This window comes from Carassius gibelio, chromosome B5 (genome assembly GCF_023724105.1).
Source record: "Carassius gibelio isolate Cgi1373 ecotype wild population from Czech Republic chromosome B5, carGib1.2-hapl.c, whole genome shotgun sequence".
NCBI classification, from domain to species: Eukaryota; Metazoa; Chordata; class Actinopteri; order Cypriniformes; family Cyprinidae; genus Carassius; species Carassius gibelio.
The window spans coordinates 17,190,414-17,212,312 of NC_068400.1; the positions used below are offsets into that span (position 1 = coordinate 17,190,414).

The 21,899-nt window shown below is 38.6% G+C and overlaps 1 protein-coding gene across 2 annotated transcripts in view; it reads right to left on the reverse strand.

The window, feature by feature from the left end:
* rgs3a (regulator of G protein signaling 3a) overlaps positions 1 to 21,899 on the reverse strand; it is a 181,509-nt gene that overhangs the window by 87,239 nt on the left and 72,371 nt on the right. For both annotated transcript variants that reach the window (XM_052556605.1, XM_052556606.1), the window contains exon 11: positions 1,633 to 1,764. In XM_052556605.1, coding sequence (XP_052412565.1) covers positions 1,633 to 1,764 — 132 coding nt within the window. The remainder of the gene's footprint in view (positions 1 to 1,632; positions 1,765 to 21,899) is intronic.

Consider the following 21,899-nt stretch of genomic DNA (forward strand, 5'->3'; position numbering starts at 1 on the left):
ACATGCTAACATGTTACTGTACTGAATATTTAATACTTTTTTTCAAACCAGACGCGAATTGCGCGAACAAATAGTAGTTGGATGCTTGAACATTTTGAGTTCAGACGCGAATTCACGTCATGGGGGGGGCTTCTGCCAGTTGAGTTCACACAGCATTTTCAACCACCATTTTTATTCAGATAATTTTCTAAATATTACTGTTATCATGTCATGAAATGTAGTTTTTAAAGTATTTCATGCGAGAATGTAGTTGTTTTAAACTCAAATATGCGGTTTATTTAAAAATGTGTTTCGCCGATTTTCGGAGGTTGTCTATTCGCATCTTTGCACTGACTTAACATTGAAATCACTCGCGCCAGATTTTTTTATTTGCATCTGGTGTGAACGCACCATAAGAGTTTGGATAGTGTTCTGTTTATTGTGCAGTAACTTTAGGCCTAATATACAGTTACAGAGATTTGCACTATTGACGAGGTGTCCCTTTGTTTCTTTTTACCCAAATTTAAATTTGTTTGTCTTAATTTTGTACTAATATTATGTAATATTTAATTGTTATATGTTTTTATTTCTATGCATATCATATGGCAAGCTGCAAACTACTGAGTTCAAATAAATACAACATTTTCTAAAATACTTAGTGATTTTATTCTTCAATCAGTTAATATAAACATCTTTTATATTAAAGATGTTATAGGACGTAATAGTTATAGAACATAAAAAATAATGTCACAGTTACTTTGCTGAGTAACTAATTACTTTTACAATGTGGTAACTGAGTTACTAACTCAATTACATTTTGGGAGAAGTAATTTGTAAAATTATTTGATAATTATATGTAATATAGTTCTGTATATATAATTATATATGTGTCTTGCGATAGGTGAAGGATCTTATATATGCATCTTGTGATAGACATAGATTAGCTGAGAGTCGGCTGATGCCTGTGTGACTCACGTGACCTCCCAGAACTAACGATACATTTATTTCTGTCAGCACTATTATTGTCAAAGATAATATTGTCAAACCATAAGAAAGTGAAAGTGAAAAAAAAGCGAGTGGCGTGACATGTGGCCAGGTATGATGACCCATACTCAGAATTAGTGCTCCGCATATATCCCATCCAAAGTGCACACACACAGCAGTGAACACACACCCAGAGCAGTGTGCAGCCATTTTTGCTGCGGCGCCCGTGGAGCAATTGGGGGTTCAGTGCCTTCTCAGGGGCTCCTCAGTCTTGGTATTGAAGGTGGGAGAGAGCTCTGTACATTCACTCCCCCCACCGACAATCCCTGCCAGTATAAGACTCGAACCCACAAACTTTTGGTTACAAGTCCAACTCTCTAACCATTTAGGCCATGACTTCCCCAACACAATATATGACATTATCCCCCACCACAAAATTACAGCGATAATCTCAGTGCCTTAAGCAACAAGAATGTTAACCCTTACCCAATGACCTAATGAGTACAGTATGTTGCTGAAACCTGCATACTTAACCAGATGACCTAATAAGTATGTAGCCAATGCCTGAGAAGCTTACATGACAACAATATTCTGAATGACAAATGTTCTTTCAGGCCCATATTGTTGAGTCATAAGTAAATCCAGAGAAAAAGCAAGCATGTACTGTACCTGCTGAGGTGGGCAGAAAGTCTGTCTTGCGTACAGCTGCAGCTGTTTTTTGATGTTCTCGCTCAAACACTGACACACTCTTGATTTTTGCTCCAGGGAATTTGCTTCCAGACTCAGAAGACAATCACATTTCTGCTGAGACACAAACAGAGAGAGACAACGATTAATATTGTAGCATGCAAATGTTCGGTCAAGTTGACTTATTTAGTTTGTAGTGCAGGGAAACTTAGAGAAGCCAGGATTTTTTTTCTCTGTGGTAAGAGAAAGAGAAAAGCTCTTATTTGTTTGTGTGTCTTATTAACATTTCAAGTACTGGCAGAAGTGATTAGAGATATGGGTATGATCCATTTTGTTAATAAAAGACATCTTGAGACCCCAACTGTGCACTGATTTATACATTTGTCACAGAATGATGCTGTCATAACAATGCTAATTGACACAAGATCATTACTTTCATTACATTAAAATTACTTACTACTCACATTGTCAATAAAATATAATTCATTTCTAGTTCATTTCTAGTTCATTTCTTCATGCATTTGTGTGTGTGTGTGTGTGTGTGTGTGTGTGTGTGTGTGTGTGTGTGTGTGTGTGTGTGTGTGTTCGTGTGTGTGTGTGTGTGTGTGTGTACCAAAGATTACATATTGCAGTTCTAAGTGAAAAGGCCAGAATGTTAAGTATATATATGGTTCACATAATTCTGGCCTTTTCTCTTAGAACTAAAGTATGTTAACTCATAATTCTACTGGAAAAAAGTTACAATTCTGAGGTGAAAACACAATTCTGAGATAAAAAGTCAATTTTAATCAATCAATCAATTATTTTTAGTACCACAGTGTAACAGATGTAAACACATATTAAAGATTATGTGTTCACAGCTCATGGGTGAAGTTTAGCGTGGGTGATAGCATTTATGCCTCACTTTCAGACAGATAAGAAACTAAACCTAGGAGGAAGCTGCTGTTATTGTGTGAGGAATGATTAAACTCAGTGGCTTCTCAGTCCAGCACCAAAATCAATATAAGTCATCCTGTTCGATCCATCATTTCAACTTAATAAAGTGGCCGGAGACCATCAGTCTCAGCCTTAGACTAAAGCTCCATATAGCTGGTGATGATGATGTCATTCATGAGAGGCATTACAATTTTTTATTGAAAAGTTTCCCCAAATGGAAATTTACTGAATGTTATTCCAGCTCTGTGTCATTTTTCTCATTTTCACAAAAGGAAATGTTAGGAATTGCAAACAATGTAAGTGGACAGTGATGTATGGATGACAGATTTTCATTTTTGGATGTTTTTAATCAATTTATTGTTTTCTTTGAGTGAGTAAACAAGATGATTTTCACATAATTTTGAAACAAACATTCTAGGCTACAAGATCCAGTTCTCAAAAGTCTTGTGAACAAATGTTCTGTATTTGTTTTATGGCCTTATTTCATTTTTTTTTTTTTTTTTTTATAACCACGCATAAACATTGTTTTATCAAAAACACAATCATGTACATACATGCTATTTACATTTTATTGTAACCCAGTTTGTCCCGGATACAGTGTTTTCAGGCTTTAACCATGTATATTTATAATCAACTGAAAAAAAAACACAAATATCAGGGCATGTCAAAACCTCTCCAGGCTCCCAAAACACCCTTAGACCCCAGAGGGTTTTAAATTACCATAACTGTATGTCCCATCACATAAGAAATATGCATCTGAACTCATGTTGTGATGCTTTGACTGACACTTTAATAAAATGGTCACATCATTTTACATGAAATGGGGTTTATGAAACAGGACTCTGAAAATAAGTCATCAAACAATTCCACTGAGAGGACAAAAGATTAGCAAATTCACACAGCCTCCACCATAAAACAGAGTAACTGGGGACATACAATTCCAGAAATGTGTTCCTGGACAACTATCAGCCATTTCTTCAGCTAAGATATGGGCTGCATCTGGCTGCCTCAGGGACCAAGAGACCTGTGTTCCAATATTTCCCAGCTGCTGCTGGTCGCTTCATCCAGCCACAGACCAATGTTCCTGAACCAGGAATTACACATTAAATAATATTAAATAAACAGGTAATATATATATATATATATATATATATATATATATATATATATATATATATATATATATATATATATATATATATATATATTATTATTATTATTATTATTTTTTTAATTCAGTAGTTTTCCTTCTTTCTTACTGCAGATCAGTCTGCAGTTAGAGAGAAGACTATTTTAAGGGCCTGTGTGCCTAACATTTTAATTAAGGGCTTGTATTGCTAACATGTCTTTAGAACTGGAAACATCTAGGACTTTAGGACTTTTTTAAGGACACCATCTTTAGCAACAATTTACAGATTGCATACATTACAAGCAATTTCACTGTGGCTACAAAAATTGTCCCAAAATCAACATGCAATTTAACTAATCATTAGTCCCTTAGACAAAATATAGCTTGTTTGCAGTTTTACAATTATTCTGAAAGAGTCTGTAACACTGGCCACCTAATTAAAAAACAAAATGAAAAAACACTGTGGTTCGTCAACAGTATTTAATATTTTTTTTAAAAGTAGCTTTGTTCTCTTGGGCTATTTTATCAGAAAGCTAAAGCTGTTGGTTAGGGTTAGGGATGGGGTTCTGAAGTAGCCACTCTTTTAGAAAACAAGGTCAAGCTGATACTCAACTACGATGATGATACGATGGCCTTTTAATGTAAGGAATAATTAACGACGGGCTGTTGAATTATTAAAAAAAATAATGCACACCCGATATGGTGAGTCGTGGCCATTACACCTGGGGGGTGCATTATTTTTTGAATAATTCAACGGCCTGGAGTAAATTATTCCGTTTACACTATGGTTACCACACCTCAAGACATCGATCAGATCATATGCAGTATTTAAAGGGATCCGTCAAGTTTTTTTTTCTTAAATCGCTATTGTGATTATTTCTTCCGCATCTCATCCAACACCTCTTTTTCTAGTTCCAAAACATAATTTTAAAGCTGGTAATGGAGCCTTGAGCCATAGCATTCTAATGCAGTTATTAATGAAGTTCTTAAAAAGAGAGTGAGAGATACAGAAACACACAGAGAAAGAGAAAGAGAAAGAAAGAGAGAGAGCTTGTGTGAATTAGGCTACCTCTGTCTGTTGTTGTTTTTGTTAGTCCTGTGTACAGTAGGTACTGTATGCTAATTTCCGTTATTACAGTTAACTATGCGAAGTGGTATGGAACTGTAATGCGGTCAAGAGAGCTGCCTAGAACTACGTTCGCCATGCGTTTGCCTGAAAATAATTGCACACATCAGAATGTTCATCAGCCCATCAGATTCAAGCATTCAACAACCCTGAAGTATAAATTTACATAAAGTAATAAATAAACATGAATGAACATCAGATTGTATTTTATTTAAACCACAAAAATGGGTGACAAACAAGTGTAAGTTTAAAGGCAGGGTGTGATTTGGTTCAAAGACTTTTGTTGAATGTCTCTACACATCCTAATAGTAATCACTAAATTAAGTGATCTAAAATTATCTACAGTATATGTATTTGTAATGTTTATGGAAAGCGTAGGACCATGAAATGTTCATCAAATCAAAATGTTCAGTCCAAACATTACAATAGACTGTTCTACCTGCCTGTCAACATGTATTTGCATACCTATGCACACTCTGTTCGCACAGACATGTACATCATCAGCGTGTTATGGCAAGAGTGAAAGGTGCTATTATTGTAATATTATGTACTTTGTACTGTAATGTTTATTCAGTAGTGAATGAAACAAAGTTATCTGTCAGCGTTGTATTCAACCCTCAACCAACAGTATCTCTCATCATGTCATTGGTTAATCTCTGCTCTGATGGAGTGCATTCATGTATTTTGAAGGAGCCATGGCTTTGCAGAGTGATTACGCACAAAGGGTGGAGTGGTCTTGCTTTCAAAGATAGCCTTTCTGAAATCACCTGCCCTACCTTTATGTTCACCAAAGTCTCCAGTATGATTTGTTTGTCACAGAGCCTGTCTGGTTTGTTGGACAAAATGGCAGATTTGTTGTTATGATTGGTCAGATCACCTGTCAATCAAGCTCTTTGCGAAGGGTCAATTAGATTTGGGCTGCATCATAAGCTCAAGTTGATCGTAGCTCGACTGGGTCTATGATGTACTTAAGCATACAATGCTTTTGGGAAACACAGCCTTGATCTTACTGTAGATCATGTGCCCGGAGCAGTTGCTGTTGTACAAAAGAGCAAGAGTGGAGAGTGGCAAGAGTTGTTTCCTAAACCAGTGTAAACAAACAGCTAAGAAGAGCATCCCAGACGAAAGAAGTGATGAATGCTGAGTTCTTGTTATATTGGTATCTGAAAACAGATTTTTTTTTATTATTCTTAATACAGAATATAATTTCTATTAATTCTCTAATGTGACCTGAAGAGCACAGTCCATTTTCTTCCACATGCACGAGTGTTATAAATCAGAGCACATTCAGATCTGTCAGTCAGGTATCTCTGCACTTCCGTATGAAAATAAATTAATTAATAAATGAGAGAAACATTTTTCTACTCATGAAATATGAAAGCAAAAAGACAAATGATTATGACAATATATTTTCTGTATGTTTTTTAAGCAACTCGTGGTATTTTTAATAACAAAAGGATGTTTATGACAAATGATAAGCAGGTGTAGCATTCAATCCATTATAAAACATACAAAGAGTGCAAGTATGCCCTTTATACCATCTATAGTAACTCTTTATTTTAGGGTCGCTTAACTAGTTGCTTTTTAGCATGCATATTACTAGAATATTAGCCATTTATTAGTAATAATTAAGCACATATTAATGCCTTATTCTACATGACCTTATTCTACAGTACATCCCTAATCCTACCAAATACCTAAACTTAACAACTGCCTTGCTAACTATTAATACGCAGCAAATTAGGAATTTATTGAGGTTAAAAGTCATAGATTAGAACTGAATAAGTGTTCCCTATTCTAAAGTGTTAGTGGATCTATTATATTATTATAGGAACTATAGCCTCTTAAAAAAAACTATTATAGGAACTAATGCCTATTTATACATTTTGTTACCCTTGTTAGTCACCATGACAACTAATCACCTCCACCTGTCCCTTGTTAGCCCTGGTTAGCCTGTGTGTGACATGGCTCATTAAATTAACACACCATGTAAACAAGGGCCTGGGTCCAAATGCAGGTCTTTATTCATAAATCATAAAATTAAACACAACTGAATGCACCCCAAAGTGTAAAAAATATCAGAGCAATGTAAATCCTAAAACAGAAGAAAAACAGGAATACGAAAACATAGGCCACTTAGTGCTTGCATTAGTCAACATACAACAACTAATAATCCAGCCGAAGTGGCATGGGGAAGGAGTGTAAATCACCGTCAGGATGGGCAACAGCTGTGTGTGTGTGATTAGGTGACCAGGTGTGTGGAGTTAAGGTAAAGTAGTCGGGAGGATGGTAAATGGTGACCTCTGGTGGTGAGAGGGAGAAACATCAGGTCTGGACTCATGACAGGACCCCTCCTCTAAGGAACGGCATCCAGACATTCCTAAACAACCAACCAGGAGGATGGCAGAGTGGGGGTGGAGCAGGGGGAGGGACAGGGGGCAAGATCCGTGTGCTGGAGTGGGACCTGGGGACTGAGGCAGAGCCAGCAGGGCAGAACCAGAAGCCACCACTGTGGTGTGTGTGGAGCTGCCACCTTGAAACAGGCAATGGCAGACCCCGCCACCTCAGGAGCCTGGTGAGAGGACACTGCTGCCTCGGAAAGATCGTTAGTGAACACTGCTACCTCGGGGGGACCGTGAGCGGGCCTCGCTGCCTTGGGAGGATTGTGAGTGGGCACCGACGTATGCAAAGATTGAAAAGTGCAAGTTTCATCGAATCCTAACTTAATTCCTGGGGTACATCATCAGTGCAGACGGGGTGGCAATGGATGATAAAAAGATTTAATCTTTTTTCAGCTGGCCTCCACCTAAGGTGTCAAAGATCTGCAGGGTTTCCTTTGGTTTGCTAACTTCTACAGGCGGTTTATACGCAACTTCAGCACTATAGCCACACCATTGACATCATCGCTCAAGGGAGGCAAGCATCATCTCATCTGGTCCACAGCAGCAACAGAGGCCTTCCAACAACTGAAGGAGTGATTCACCACTGCACCAATTTTCCATCATCCTGATCCCGAGCTCGAATTTACTTTGGAGGTCAATGCATCTAATACAGGTATCGGAGCCATCCTGTCACAATACCAGGGCAATCGCTTCAAGCTTAATGCTTGTACCTTTTATTCCAGGAAACTTGATGCTGCAGAGAGAAATGATGATGTTGGAGACAGAGAGCTGCTACCCATGAAAGCAGCTTTTGTTGAATGGAGACAATGGCTAGAGGGCACCAAACTCAAGTACTCATGGACCATCGAAATTGAAATACATCAAATCAACTAAACGACTCAATCCCCTGTGGGCAAAATGGTCTCTGTTTTTCTCAAGGTTCGACTTCAGTGTAACTTACTTTCCTGGTAAAGAGAATGGAAAGGCCGATGCTCTCTCAAGACAGTTTGACTCTGATTCTTCTTCCAACACACCCAATGAGCCGGTCATCCCTGCAACACTAATCCTCGCTCTGGTACAATGGGACATAATGACGGAGATTCTGCAACGAGTCATACAGAGGATCCACGAGTCCCCTATCACTGCCAGAGATCATCTAGTGTTAAACCGGTTCTGGTGGCCATCCCTGCAGATGGATATTACCAGTTTCATCCAGCACTGTGTTACCTGCAACATCACTAAAATCCTCTCATCAATGCCTAGCTGGTTAACTTCAGTCATTACCCATACCTCAACGTCCCTGGTCCCATTTTGCCATAGATTTCATAACCGATCTTCCCTGCTCCAGAAATCATACTACCATGCTTACAGTCATTGACTGCTTCTCCAAGGCATGCTGCCTCATGCCTCATAAACCATACACTGGCCTAATTCCCTTCCAGTGCATTGCTTGGTTTCCAGCTCCTGATTTTTCCCTGGTCAAGGGAGCCCTCTGAACTGCCCCCTGTTAACGATGTCGTTGTGAGGAGACCTGGACCTCCTCCCATGTTCTCCTACAACACGCCGTGCACCAGAGAGTGAGTTGGAGAATAGGCCAATCACCATCGGAGACCAGGTCCCCCCTACGCTCCGGTTCAGTTAGTTTGACTGTCCTTCCTCTTCGTCTCCCATACAAAATGCTCAGCCCCAGGTACGTGGATCATTTTACAATAACTTGTCAAATCACACCAATTTCTTATCAATTAGCTCTCCCTGCCAGTTATCGTATCTCACCAACTTTCCATATCTCTCTGCTCAAGCCCGCCGGTGGCCCGAGAGGGGAGGGGGACCAGGAGAAGGACGCCAAGGAGAGTACCCATCCCATTGCAGTGGAAGGCGAGAGGTTTATCGAGTAAGGGAGATCTTGGATTCCTGACATCAAGGCAGGGTGTTACAGTACCTCATAGACTGAGAAGGTTACTGACAAGGTTAAGAACTGCATTTCTCATAACACCCTATACCTGAGACTGGTGTTTCCCTTCTCAGTGACCTAATTAAGCAGACACCAGACTCACAGACACTGCAAGGTCTTGTTTTGCCCTGGCTAACACAGCTGATCATTTTTCCTCTGTATCCTGATTCTCTCTTAACTACCACAGACTGTTATTGATATTCTGTAAATCTCTGCCACCTGCCCCGACATCTGCCTGGTAACCCGTTTATGAGTTTGGATTTATATCTGACAACCCACTTGCTATTATCTGCTTTTCGCCTGTTTGACACTGCTCTTTTATAAGAGCTGCAAATGGATCTCCATGCCTTAGAACCCTCATTAAATTACTAATCAATTAATATATTTATGGACATTGGACTTTTAACTAATGTAACAAGGTGGCTGGTTAAGTTTGGCTAAATGCTTGCTAAAGACACAACACATTGTAATTTTGGTGCAAGAAATGTTTTTATTGCCTCACTCACATTAGTATACTACTCTTCAGTATATCATTAAACATGATATTCTTTGAACCATAAATAAACAGGAGAAAACATATATTTTTTAAGAAAATACTTGCTCATTTATCAAAACTATGTAATATAAACTGATTGAACCGTGTTCCCTTATAATAATCAAACTGACCCCTGTACACTTCTGACCCCTTAACCAACCCTTAAACCTACCCATACCACCAAACCTGTCCCTAACTGTACCCCTTTCAGACCTCAATAGCAGTTAGTGTGTTGTGCATTAACACAAGCTTTTAATCATTTTAAAACATCTGTTCAAATAATTTGTAGATTTTCAATAAGTGCTTGATCATATGGATTTGAAAGTTTAATGGCATTTGTAAGCATTTTAACTTAAATTAACATTGTCTAATATTTAATATGTTTATTAGCAAACATTAACAAGCAAATTATCTCACGTTTCTAACTCTTTGAATATATATTAACTAATGATCCATTAAGCATTATATAATGTTTGTTAATTATTTATTAATAAAAGTTATTATAAAGTGTTACAGAAATATGTTTTGCCATGGATGAGTAAGAATCCAGGCCCAAATCCAATCAAACAACGATTGGAATGACTTGAAGAGGGGTGTAGACAAGTGATTTAATCGATCTGGAGCTCTTTTACAAGGAAGAGTGGGATAAAATTGACAAATCCATCCATCCAACTTTCTGAACCACTTGTTCGCTGTAGGGGCACAGGGTTCCCTAGCATATCCCAGCATCTTGGGTCGTATGCAGGGAAATTGACAGGAAATTGAAAGATAAGTTGACAGATTCTTATTCAAGAAGACTGCTGTAATAAATACACTGGTGCTTCAAACAGGCTGTGCACATGGTGGTGACCTGACATTATTTGTGATTCATTTTACATCTAAGAAGCTGACCGTTTTAACAGTGGAGTCTATTGCATCTATCTATCATGAAAATGTCAATCCCAGAATCTAAAATTTTACCCAAATATTTGTGCATGCTATATTTATGCTTACTGGAATATGTGCTAACACAAAAAGTCAGTCACCTAGAAGCTTCTTAGAGCTTCAGTTTAGATGTTGACTGTGTACGCACTACGCAGTATACAGCAAACAGCAATGTATCTCTTTAGGTTTTAGGAATTAACTTAAGTGTGTCTTAGGGAGTATATTATTTAATATGAATAGTAGTATTCCCCAAAACTACAAACTTTCCAAGCCTATAGGATCAAATGGTGCAAAATAGTTTTCAGAACATTTCAAGTGGAGCAGAGAAGACTGCCACAACAATACAGATGATAACCATAAACCCGGCAAATTTGCTGACAAGGGCCATAGAATCCAATAACCACACACTTTCCTGAAAACACAACCCAAGGAAGAAAACTAAATAAATAAATACATAAAAACAGAGCCAGCTGTAATATATCAGAGCACTAAAGGCTGAGTGAACTGTAAAAAGATGCCCAGGAGAATAGACCTGTTTATTGTACTACGCTTGGATGTTATGGGTGGATTACAGTCTCAGAACACAATGAATAATTAATGTTGTCAAACACTTGTCTTACCAAGATTACATTTATGACCACCCATTAACTGACACTGCAGAACAGTGGATTGCTGCATTTTACCAGCAAACAATCAGGGCCTCATAATCTGCTTCCTTCAGTCACAGAGTGTTTCATGTTGAGAACGAATGTTGAGTGCATCAGTGTTGGCCAAGCTACAGGCACTATTTATATATTTTGGTCACACTTTATTTTAAGGTCCAATTCTGGCTGTTAACTAACTATTAACTTTTTTCTAACTTCTAACATTGACTAATTATTGCTTATTAATAGTTAGTAAGGTAGTTGGTAAATTAAGGTTTTGGGTAGGATTAAAGGGATACTCCACCCCAAAATGAAAACTGTAACGTTATGAAGCGAGGAGAATACATTTTGTACATGAATAAAACAAAAATAACTACTTTATTCAACAATTCATCTCCTCTGTCTTTCTGCATGATATACGCAGAAAGATGCATATAATACAGAATATGCATTCTAATTACCAAGTTGTTTAAGGTCCCCTGAATTGCCTTGAAACACGCATTGTTATTCTATGTGGTGATGTAATTTCAACTGAAACAGGAAGGAAGAGCAGGGCATATCGAGCAGCCCTGCCCCCTTTGTAAAGTAGCCAGTAGTGTTTTGATTATGTATGCCTTTGCCAGAGATATTGAGCTAGGTAAAGCTGCATTTGACAGCCACATTCTAACAGATTACCCCTTGAATTCAATATGAAACTCTTAGTAAAACTCAGTAGTGGTCATAATCATACTGAGGGAGTGTAGTTTAATAAATGCCGACTCTGTGCATTCGCTTCTGCCAAAGTCTGGATGTGTGCTGCCGTATTTCACATGAAACAATGTGAAACCAGACCTCATTTGCACCATTCAAAAGCATATTTACACTGTCTGAATCATTCCCTATCACCTACACTGTGCACTATGATGCATTCACTTTACAGGAAATACTACACTGCGAACAAATGACTGATTTCAGCCAGCACTTCAGCTTGTATAGTTATAGTGCAGGAGGAGGGCGCTTCAGATTCTAGAGAGCAGCTGATTGGTCAGCAGATTTGAAAAGAAGATGAAGTATGATGTGATGTCAAAAATTTAAGCCGTTTTTGCAGTAGCGATGAACTGCAAGATTTGAATATCTTGTAAATGCTAATTTTGTCACTGTTTTGGAGCACAGTGCCTTATAGATAAACTTCAGACTAGCATGTTGATGCTAACACCTGAAAAACATTTCATGGGGTCTGTAATAGTGATAAATGGTCCCTAAACTTAAGTGTTAACTGTATTTATTTTTTATTTTCTGCAAAATACATAGTAGTTGCCAAAGCTCCTCAATTAGACAATATAAATATTAAACTAAATAATTCCATTAAACCATTAACCATTATCCATTAAAAGTAATAGTGTAAATAAAACTAGGAACACAGCATTTGGGCCTGCTCTACATCTTTAAAAGAACTGATCTACTGTCACACTACTCAATGTTATGCGATGTAAAAATGTAATTTAGTTAGATACACAGAGCGAAAAAAGAGATGATTTTTTTATATCTGATGCTGCTGCACTCTCACTCTTCCTGTGTTCCAACTCTGTCTTTTTAAAATCTAGGTTAGGTCTTCTAGGCCTGATGTTAAAATAACTGGACTGCTTGCTACTATACTTGTGGGGTGCTTGGCGATTGTGACCTGAGATGACAGAAGCCCATCAAATCCATTTATTACACTAATGCTTCTGAGTACAGCACAGGGAACAGCAAAAAAGCACTGGAACATTTTTAACCCTTCAGTTGTTTTTGAATCCTGGGTAATAGATATATGAGAGGTTGAAGGGAGGGATAGTGAGTGAGCACAATTTAGTAGAAAAATTAAAAGAGTATCCCGGAAAATAGTCTCAACAAGTGACTTAGTAAAAAAATAAAATAAATAAAAATAAAAAATTGCCATCATCTCACCCTCTTTATCTGCTAACCTTGAGGTAAATTTACAGTTTTGTGAATTTACTTCTTTATGGCAGATATACACTGTAAACAAAACTGAAAAGGCTTAATGTATAAAAATAACAAATAAAATTTCTAATTAAGTTTAATGCTCTTTGATAGTTCATTTTACAGATAAAGTTACTGCAAGTATTAAGATTGTTGCATTTTATCCCAGCTGCTTTTAAGGTAAACTAAACTTAGTGAAGAAAATACAAGTTGTGCTTTCCAGTGTCATGATGCAATGGTGCTACTAGTTGGTTGCCCACACCCATGCCAAAGAAAATCACAGAGATTCACTCTAGATACTAAATTACCTCCATCCTTGTCAGTTTATGGGTTTTTCAAGAATGAAAATTTCATAAATGAGTAGAAAACAGCAAACCTCAAGATTTTAGGTCATTTGTAGCACAAAACAAGTTCAATTCTACGGGTGTGAGTGTTGCTCAAAGTATAACCAAACTAACTACTCTAAGTCCAGTTCAAAAACAGAACCACTTCTGGTTAAGCAAGCATTTTATAACTAAACACTTATTAAGTCAAGATTTCACAAATGCAAAATACCCACAATTAGTATCAGTTTTCACACAGAAATTGCTCCCGTTTCTTCACTGTAAACTAAACAACACGTCCTCAGCACATGAAAACCGACAGTATGCATCTTACCCCACTCTGCAGATCCTCAGGAGGCAGCCTGGTGCAACGGGATCAATGCAAGCACACAGTGGCTGTGTTTTACAGGCAAGTGGCCGTGTGCACACAGCGCTCAGGACCGCACAGCATCTGAGAGTCAGGGGGTGGGGAAGTGGCGCTCCCACTCGTTGCCTGCATGCACACATTTTCCAGGCCTTGAGAGGCAAATGACTAGGCCGGCTAATGTCAGCCCAGGAGTAAATGTGTTTCCATTCAAACATCTGCAGTCAGTGTCAGATAAAATATATTTTGAACTGATGATCTTTTGAATTATGTAGTTCATGCTAATCCAGCCCATGACAAACTGTTTTGCTTTCACAGCCAGGGTTTATTTTAAGGCTGATAATGAATGATCTTAAATAAATTCCTGTCTTGATTAAAAATAAATAAAAAATCTTGTACAAACTCTGATACTGCCATTGATTGACAGGTGTAGTTTACAGACATGGAGCCAAAGCTGCCCTCAAAGGTTTGCAGTAGATGTTTTATAACAGGCCGCAATTAAATTAATCACAATTGCTCTTGTTGTCAGGATCATGGACTGTCTGTGTTGTGTTTTTGCTCCCTATGTGCTCTATTACTCTAGATTTGTGTTTGTTCATTGTTTTCAGGTGTTTCTGATTATTAGTTGATTCCCCACACCTGTCTGTCCATCCTTATCCAGTCCTTATAAACCCCAGTCTGTTCAGTTTGTTTTTGTCCGCTCTACTTGATGGATTGTGTGTATTTCTGTTATTCCTTGGATTAAAGACTATGTGTTTACTATGAAATCTCTTGCATTTCCTCGTTCCTCGCTATGTGCTATCACAAATCGTAACAGAAGAAATGACCGAAACATTAACCTCCGTATCTACTTTCCATTTTTGTTTTTCGTTTTTTTCTCTGTGATTTTGTTTCCATTGTGTTTTCCCATGGATCCTCTCCTTCACCAGAAAATACATCCAGAAATCTCTTGGGGCCCACACCAGGCTGTTCTGAGTTCTGGCAATCCTCACCAAATGCCCGGACGATGTGCTCTGTGCATTCTACGACACTAGTTTGAACATCACATACAGAGCGCCACTGTCAGAGGACGGTCCCGAGCTAATTTCACCGCCTTTGTTGAGTGGACACTCCTTACACAGAGTCCAGCCTTCCATCACCCTGTAGTAAGGAGCATAAGCCCGAGCCCGCCGAAGGCAGAGAGCCAATTCACACCGCAATCCGTGATCCTGAGCAGAGGATCGCCCTGGAAGTTGAGCCCAACATGTCAGACCAGGTGAGAGAGCTGGCTATAGAGCCCACCATGGGGGAGAATTTTGCAGATGGTGTGAGCACAGAGAGGAGCTCGGCCCCCTGCATCGTGGCTGAGGGTGATCTGAGTATGGTGAGCTTCAGCCTTGGTTGGGCGTCGACCTGCCATCACCTCTGGACTCCTCTCTTATGGCTGCGCCTCTTCACTCCATCCCACCGGCTCCGTTGGGATCCTTCCTCCCGCCAGCTCCAACTTGGTCCTCAGTCACTCTACCTCCTCTGTAGATCTCTGCCTTGGTTGCCAGAGCCCTCGGCTCCACCCTGCCCCCCCGGATCCTCGGCATCCCCCTGGCTCGTTGGCTCTCCATCGCCATTGCGGGCTCCTTCTATATGGCTCCTCCCTCCAACAGCTCCACCATGGATCTACATCATGGCTGTGGCCTGGGTCGAGCTGGAATGCTGCTCCGGGTCCCTCCATCATCTCCTCCCTGGTCTACATCTGTTATCCTCCTCCTGGATATCCGTCCTCCTCCGGAACCTCCTCCCTAGTTCACACCCGTGCCTACCCCCCTCCTTCTGTTGTTTCTATGGTGCGAGGACGCACCTTCTGGGAGGGGCATAATGTCAGGATCATTGACTGTCTGTGATGTGTTTTTGCTCCCTATGTGCTCTGTTACTCTAGTTTGTTCATATATGCTCCCATATGTTTGTTCATTGTTTCCAGGTGTTTCTGATTATTAGTTGATTCCCCGCACCTGTCTGCCCCTCCTTATCCAATCCTTATTTCATTATTCGTCAATTAAGCCCCAGTCTTTTCAGTTTGTTTTTGTCCATTCTACTTGTTGGATTATGTGTATTCCATGTTATTACTTGGATTAAAGACTGTGTTTTACTGTGAAATCTCATTCCTCGCTCACAAATCACAAATTGTGACACATGTATAAAAAATATCACTGCATTCTGAATCCTTGCCTTGAGTACAAACTAGGTGTAAACTTCATTACTATACAGTACATTTATTAACAGAATTTTGCTATCTTTAAAATGCTTTGCAATATCACCCTGTAACATATCATACTAGATCCTCTTAAATTATTCTCCTCAATGTACTCTGAAAAAACATACTTATTTTAATTTTGCTTCTCCTCCCGACTGGAATTATTAGCAAAATTTTGTCCGTATTTTGTTTTAGTGCAAAATAAATCATAAATAAATAAAAAGTGCAGAATTAAAACGGTCCTGTCAGGCTGTATTTGTAATTAAGGAAACAAATCTTAATTGACCTGGTTGAAAAAAAAAAAGTGAAACATTTAATATTTCTGAATTCCTCGGTGTAGAGTGCTACAAAACATATGAAAGTACATCTGATTTTAATAAAAGACTTGATTCAGTAGCTTGAAAAAAATTTACTTCACCCCCTTTCTGCATGCCTCTGCAAGGCTTGTGTCATAATCTATTATGTAGGTCGGGAATCATGTTATGTTCCTGTCATCGATTTGAGTGCTAGTTGCAGCTGTTTGGCTCTGTAGCTAGGTACTGACTAAAGAGGAGACCGGTTCCACTGTGGTATTTTAAGGTGGACTCAGTAGTTCTTTTCATGTTGAGCTGGCTGATATGACACTCATATTTGAGACCGGTTTAACAAACAAAACCATGAGTGTTCCCACAGCAGATCTAGACAGGTGGAACTGGGGGAGGTGTAGGGTTTTACTAAAATGTTACATTAAAACAGCAGTTCTCAATTCCAGTCTTCATGCCCCCCCAGCTCTGCAGATTTTTTGTATATCTCTAATCGATTCAGATTTTTGCTCTATTTGAACATAAGTGTCCTGCAAAGTGGACACCACAATATATTCCGCCATGATTCCAGTTTGAAGCGAACGTATATGTTTCATTCAAAGGGCAATGAAGTGTACGAGACATGAATTTTAATTGTTTTTATTTACAGAGGTATATTATGTCTTACTTCCTAGTATATTATGTCATAATAAGTTTCGTTTGTGTGTGAAGACGCTGCACAGCGGAAATCCTTGAATGAATGTTCCGAAGTGAAGTAAACTTCAGTGGATTTCCCCTGCTCAGGGAGTAGGGAGCAATGAAAACTGTGTACCATATCGATCGCAACACAGTTCATGCACGTAGCTCTCTTCTAACGAGCTGGTTATCTGATCTATTCAGGTGTGTTAAAAAGAGGGATATGCAAAATATGCAGAGTGGGGGGGGGGGCTGGAATTGGGAACAGCTGCACTGAAATGACTAAAAAGTTGCACAAGCAAGCTTATTGGCTGCAGAATCAGCCAAAGCCAGACAGCTTGTGCCATTTAGTAAATTATGTGATTGCTAGCAGATTGCATGTGAAGGACCTATCCGCCTGCACATAAGATATTCCATAAGATTTTTCTTTTTTTGTGGGGGGGGGGGGGGTTGTACAGATTTCTCTCTCTCACTCTGGCCATTCTCTCTTCTCAGGGATGGAGCCTGCTTGTATCCATAACGCAATACAACAGATGCCTGCTCCTGATCGATCTAATAGATCAGTGGATCTCAATCCTGTTCCTGGAATTTTTTTATCACTGATGAGCTAGTACACATCACTGGGAGTATCAAGGGATGCTATGATTTTTTTAGAGCAGTACAATGTAAATGTAAGGGTGTCACATATCTCAAAAGGAAACACTTGTATTGCATTGATTCTGTTTGCAATTGTATTATAAACTTTAATTTAGTGCATTACACAATGTTTTAGCAACGTGTTTAAACAAAATGCCCTACACTCTGTAAATCTGAGATCACACATTACATAACATCATTTCCAATGTGATGTCTAGGGTTGTCCCGATCAGGTTTTAATATCTTTTATATCACATACTTATATCTGATGCACAATCCGAATACATTAAAGTTATTAAAATCACTCCAGTGTATACAGAGTTACGCAGAGTTGTAAAAGTAATATATGTGTGATATTATATAATAGAGCATAATATAATATATAATTATAATATACACTCTCTCTCTCTCTATGCACACACTATATAAAGACTAAAGTAGATGTAAATATGACACAATGGTAGACATTGTAAACAGACTGTGTGTGGCCACAATTATGAATATGGGACTGCTGATATACAGTAAACCTCTTGTATTTTATATGTATAATAAGTAGAATAATTGCAATATGGTTAGAAAGCATGAAGCAAATGTCAGACAGTGCCTGTCTTGTCAGTCAAATCCAAAGTAAGACGCAATCCATAGCAGCATGTAATAACAATGTTTCAGGGTCTGATGGCAGATAAAAGTATACAATAAATGAATAAGAAATTGTTACAAAAATGTGCATCAAATACATTGGACACAGAAGCTTAAATGTGTGTGACGTGTTAGAACAGACCTTGCTTTAATGGCGGTTGGCAAATCCACTCAAAGGCACATACCACCACCTACTGCACAGCACCGGAATGACCGCTGAAGAATCAGGCTTAGGAGAACCGATACGATCAGTTAAAGGGATCATCAGACTCAAAATTCACTTTTACGTTTTTTTAACTGAAATGTGCCTTGGCAGTGTGTGTACACAACCACCCTATAATGATAAAAAAAATCGCACATGTTTTTTTTTTTTGTTTGTTTTTTCAATAAATCATGAGCATTGTCTCAAATCAAGCTGTTCTAAGATTATTGGCAGGGTGGCGTAGTTCTGCACAGGCCCCTCCCATGATTATTGATTGACACATACATTTCATCACAGACCCACCCTGAGTGAGCTGTCAACAGTCCGCCACTTTTTTGATGCCACAGCAGGTGTAGACAAGAATGTCTCCTAAGCGATTGAGGTGTTTTGTTGGGATGTCTCCCAACATCTAAACTCCTGAAGATGCAGAGGATTACTTCTGTCTTTGAAGGTAAGCGCCCCGATCTACCGATGTTTTTTTTTTTTTTTTTTTTTTTTTTTTTTTTTATGAATCTTTGCAATTCGCCTTTCCTAATAACGTGCTAGTTAGAAAGTTTCACAATGAATGCGGCTAAAGCTAACAGTCTCTCAGAGAACTGCTCATCACCGCACAGAAGAGAGGGGCGGGGTGATCAGTGCACATCAGCATTTAAAGCAGGGGTGGGGAACGTTGATCCTGGAGGGCCTGTGTCCCTGCAGAGTTTAGCTCCAACCCTGAAAAAAAGAAAAAATCCTGAAGACCTTGATTAGCTTGTTCAGGTGTGTTTGATTAGGGTTGGAGCTTAACTCTGCAGGGACACAGGCCCTCCAGGATCAACGTTCCCCACCCCTGATTTAAAGGGAACACACCAAAATGGGTCACTGTGAACAAAGCTGTTTTAGACAAGGTTAAAAAGGTGTTTTACACTAACATTGAGAACCAAAGTATGTTATAGACTTTTCATTAAGACCCTAAAGAATCATATCAACTTGTGGAATATGGGCATCAGATGACCCCTTTAAAAAAAATGTGGTTACACTTATTTTGATAGTCCACTTTCGACATTCCACTAACTATAAGAAACTTTGCAACTACATGTCAACTTATTCAAATTTTTTTTTGTAACTATGTGTCTACTAACTCTCAGAGTAGACTGTTAGGTTAGGTTTAGGGGTTAGCAGAAGTTGACATATCATAATAAAGTGTTAGAACAGTGGTTTTCAACGATGGTATTGCAGGTGGGTCGCCAATTACTTTTAAAAGAGTAATCATATTGTTATAAATGTCTAAGTCATAACATAATAAATTAATTTCATATATATAATTAAATAACAAATAAAAAATCTATATTAAACTAACTATGCTTCCACTATTCAAGCTCTCTGATTGGTTTAAGAATAAGCCGCCTATTTATCTTAGACATTTTTACTGCATATGCTACAGAACAACAAATTCAAACATGCATAAATGGCTGTCAACAGGGTCAACATAAATGGCTGCTTGCTCCACTGTCCCGCTGCCAAGCTCTGCATGGATCTGGTTTTCCCGTTTTGCTGAGCAGTGCCAGCCCGAGTTATTTTCTGTTAAATGCCAGTTCATTCAATAAAGACAGTTAACAATCTAGCTTCTGAGTACTAAGTTATTAACCCAACAATAGCGGGGTCAGTTCATTTTTTTGCAGTGGGCCGCACAAACATTATGTGTTTGATTGTGTGGGCCGCGAGCTGAAAAAGGTTAGGAACCACTGTGTTAGAAGATATTAAGCAGACAGTCTACTAATACTCTAATGACTGCTAGTTGACCTATAGTTGCAAGGTTACTTACTGCTAGTAGAATGTCTAAAGTGGACTCAAAATAGTGTTACAAAAAAATGCTTGATCGGCCACCAATCACAAACCTTGAGATCCTCTCACATCACTAGTGATCTAATTTCTATTTGTGTGTTAAATTTTGCTCTAGTAGTGTGTGCTCTTGTTTTTGTGACATATCAGGATACAACTCTGTATAATGACATGGGTATGACACAGGTATTACAAGGAGAGGGTGACTTATGAGGACATAACCCATGTCCCCATTTTTCAAAACGCTTATAAACCATACAGATTGAGTTTTTTTTTGAGAAAGTAAAAATGCACAGTTTCCTGGGAGGGTTAGGGTTAGGTGAAGGGTTGGTGTAGGGCCATAGAATATACAGTTTGTACAGTATAAAACCATTAAACCATTACTTTTCAAAAAAACAAATGTGTGTGTGTGTGTGTGTGTGTCTGTGTGTGTCTGTGTGTGTGTGTGTGTGTGTGTGTGTGTGTGTGTGTGTGTGTCTGTGTATGTATGTATGTATTTGAACACAGTGATATTTACAAACTGTTTTTATTTATTTACAACTTTTCAGGGACATTTTTATGAAGTTTTGCTTTGATAAAAAAGTGAATATTAACGCCAAGCAGTTCGACACAGTCAAACATAGTAATTGGTAATGAAAGTTATGTCAAAAACTGACAGTGTGTTTTACTCTAATTTGTAATCCAGGCTCTGCAAAATTATATTTTGTTACATTTCACAGCACATTGAAAGTGAAATATCCAATGAGTGCTCTATTTTATTGGCAACACATAAATATCAATCTGACAATGTTTTATTACTTGGTTGTAAATGTCACGGCAGTTTGTGAATTAAATTTTGTTTGAAAATAATATGGCACCTATGCTAAACCCAACCCTAAATCTAACAGATAAGGTTAACAAAAGCAAATGTTAGAAAAATGCATTAGCTGAAGCAACCATGAAATTTTAGTAAGTCAGCTTTTAGTAAGTCAGCTTTTTATCATGACTTGTTTCCCTTGTTCCTGAGCTCTTCATATAGCAAGTACAATTCCGTATAAGGTGAATTACCAAACAAGTTTACATATGCCGCGTTTCCACCGAAATTACCCGGAACATTTTTCCCAGGAACTTTTTTCCCCCCAGACCTGTTGCTTTCTGCGTTTCCACCGTGGTGTAAAGTACCGGGAAGATTAGGCAAATGACTGGTGACGTAGGTCCGTGCGCGTTTCTCAATACAAAGTACTGCTGATAAAAAAAAAAGAAAAAAAAGTATGCTGATTTTGGACGTGCATCATCGTTAGTTAGTTCAGACTTTGTGCATTCGACTGGGGAGTGTGATGTCCGCAACGAACCAAGGGTAAATCTATAAACAGCAGCGTACTTGATAACTTCAGTCAGCTCGTCTTGGCTACTGCAATTTTCCTTACTGTGTATTTACAATAAAACGAAATAGGATATCAAATACCACTGCCTCCTTTGATTTTCATTTAAGTATA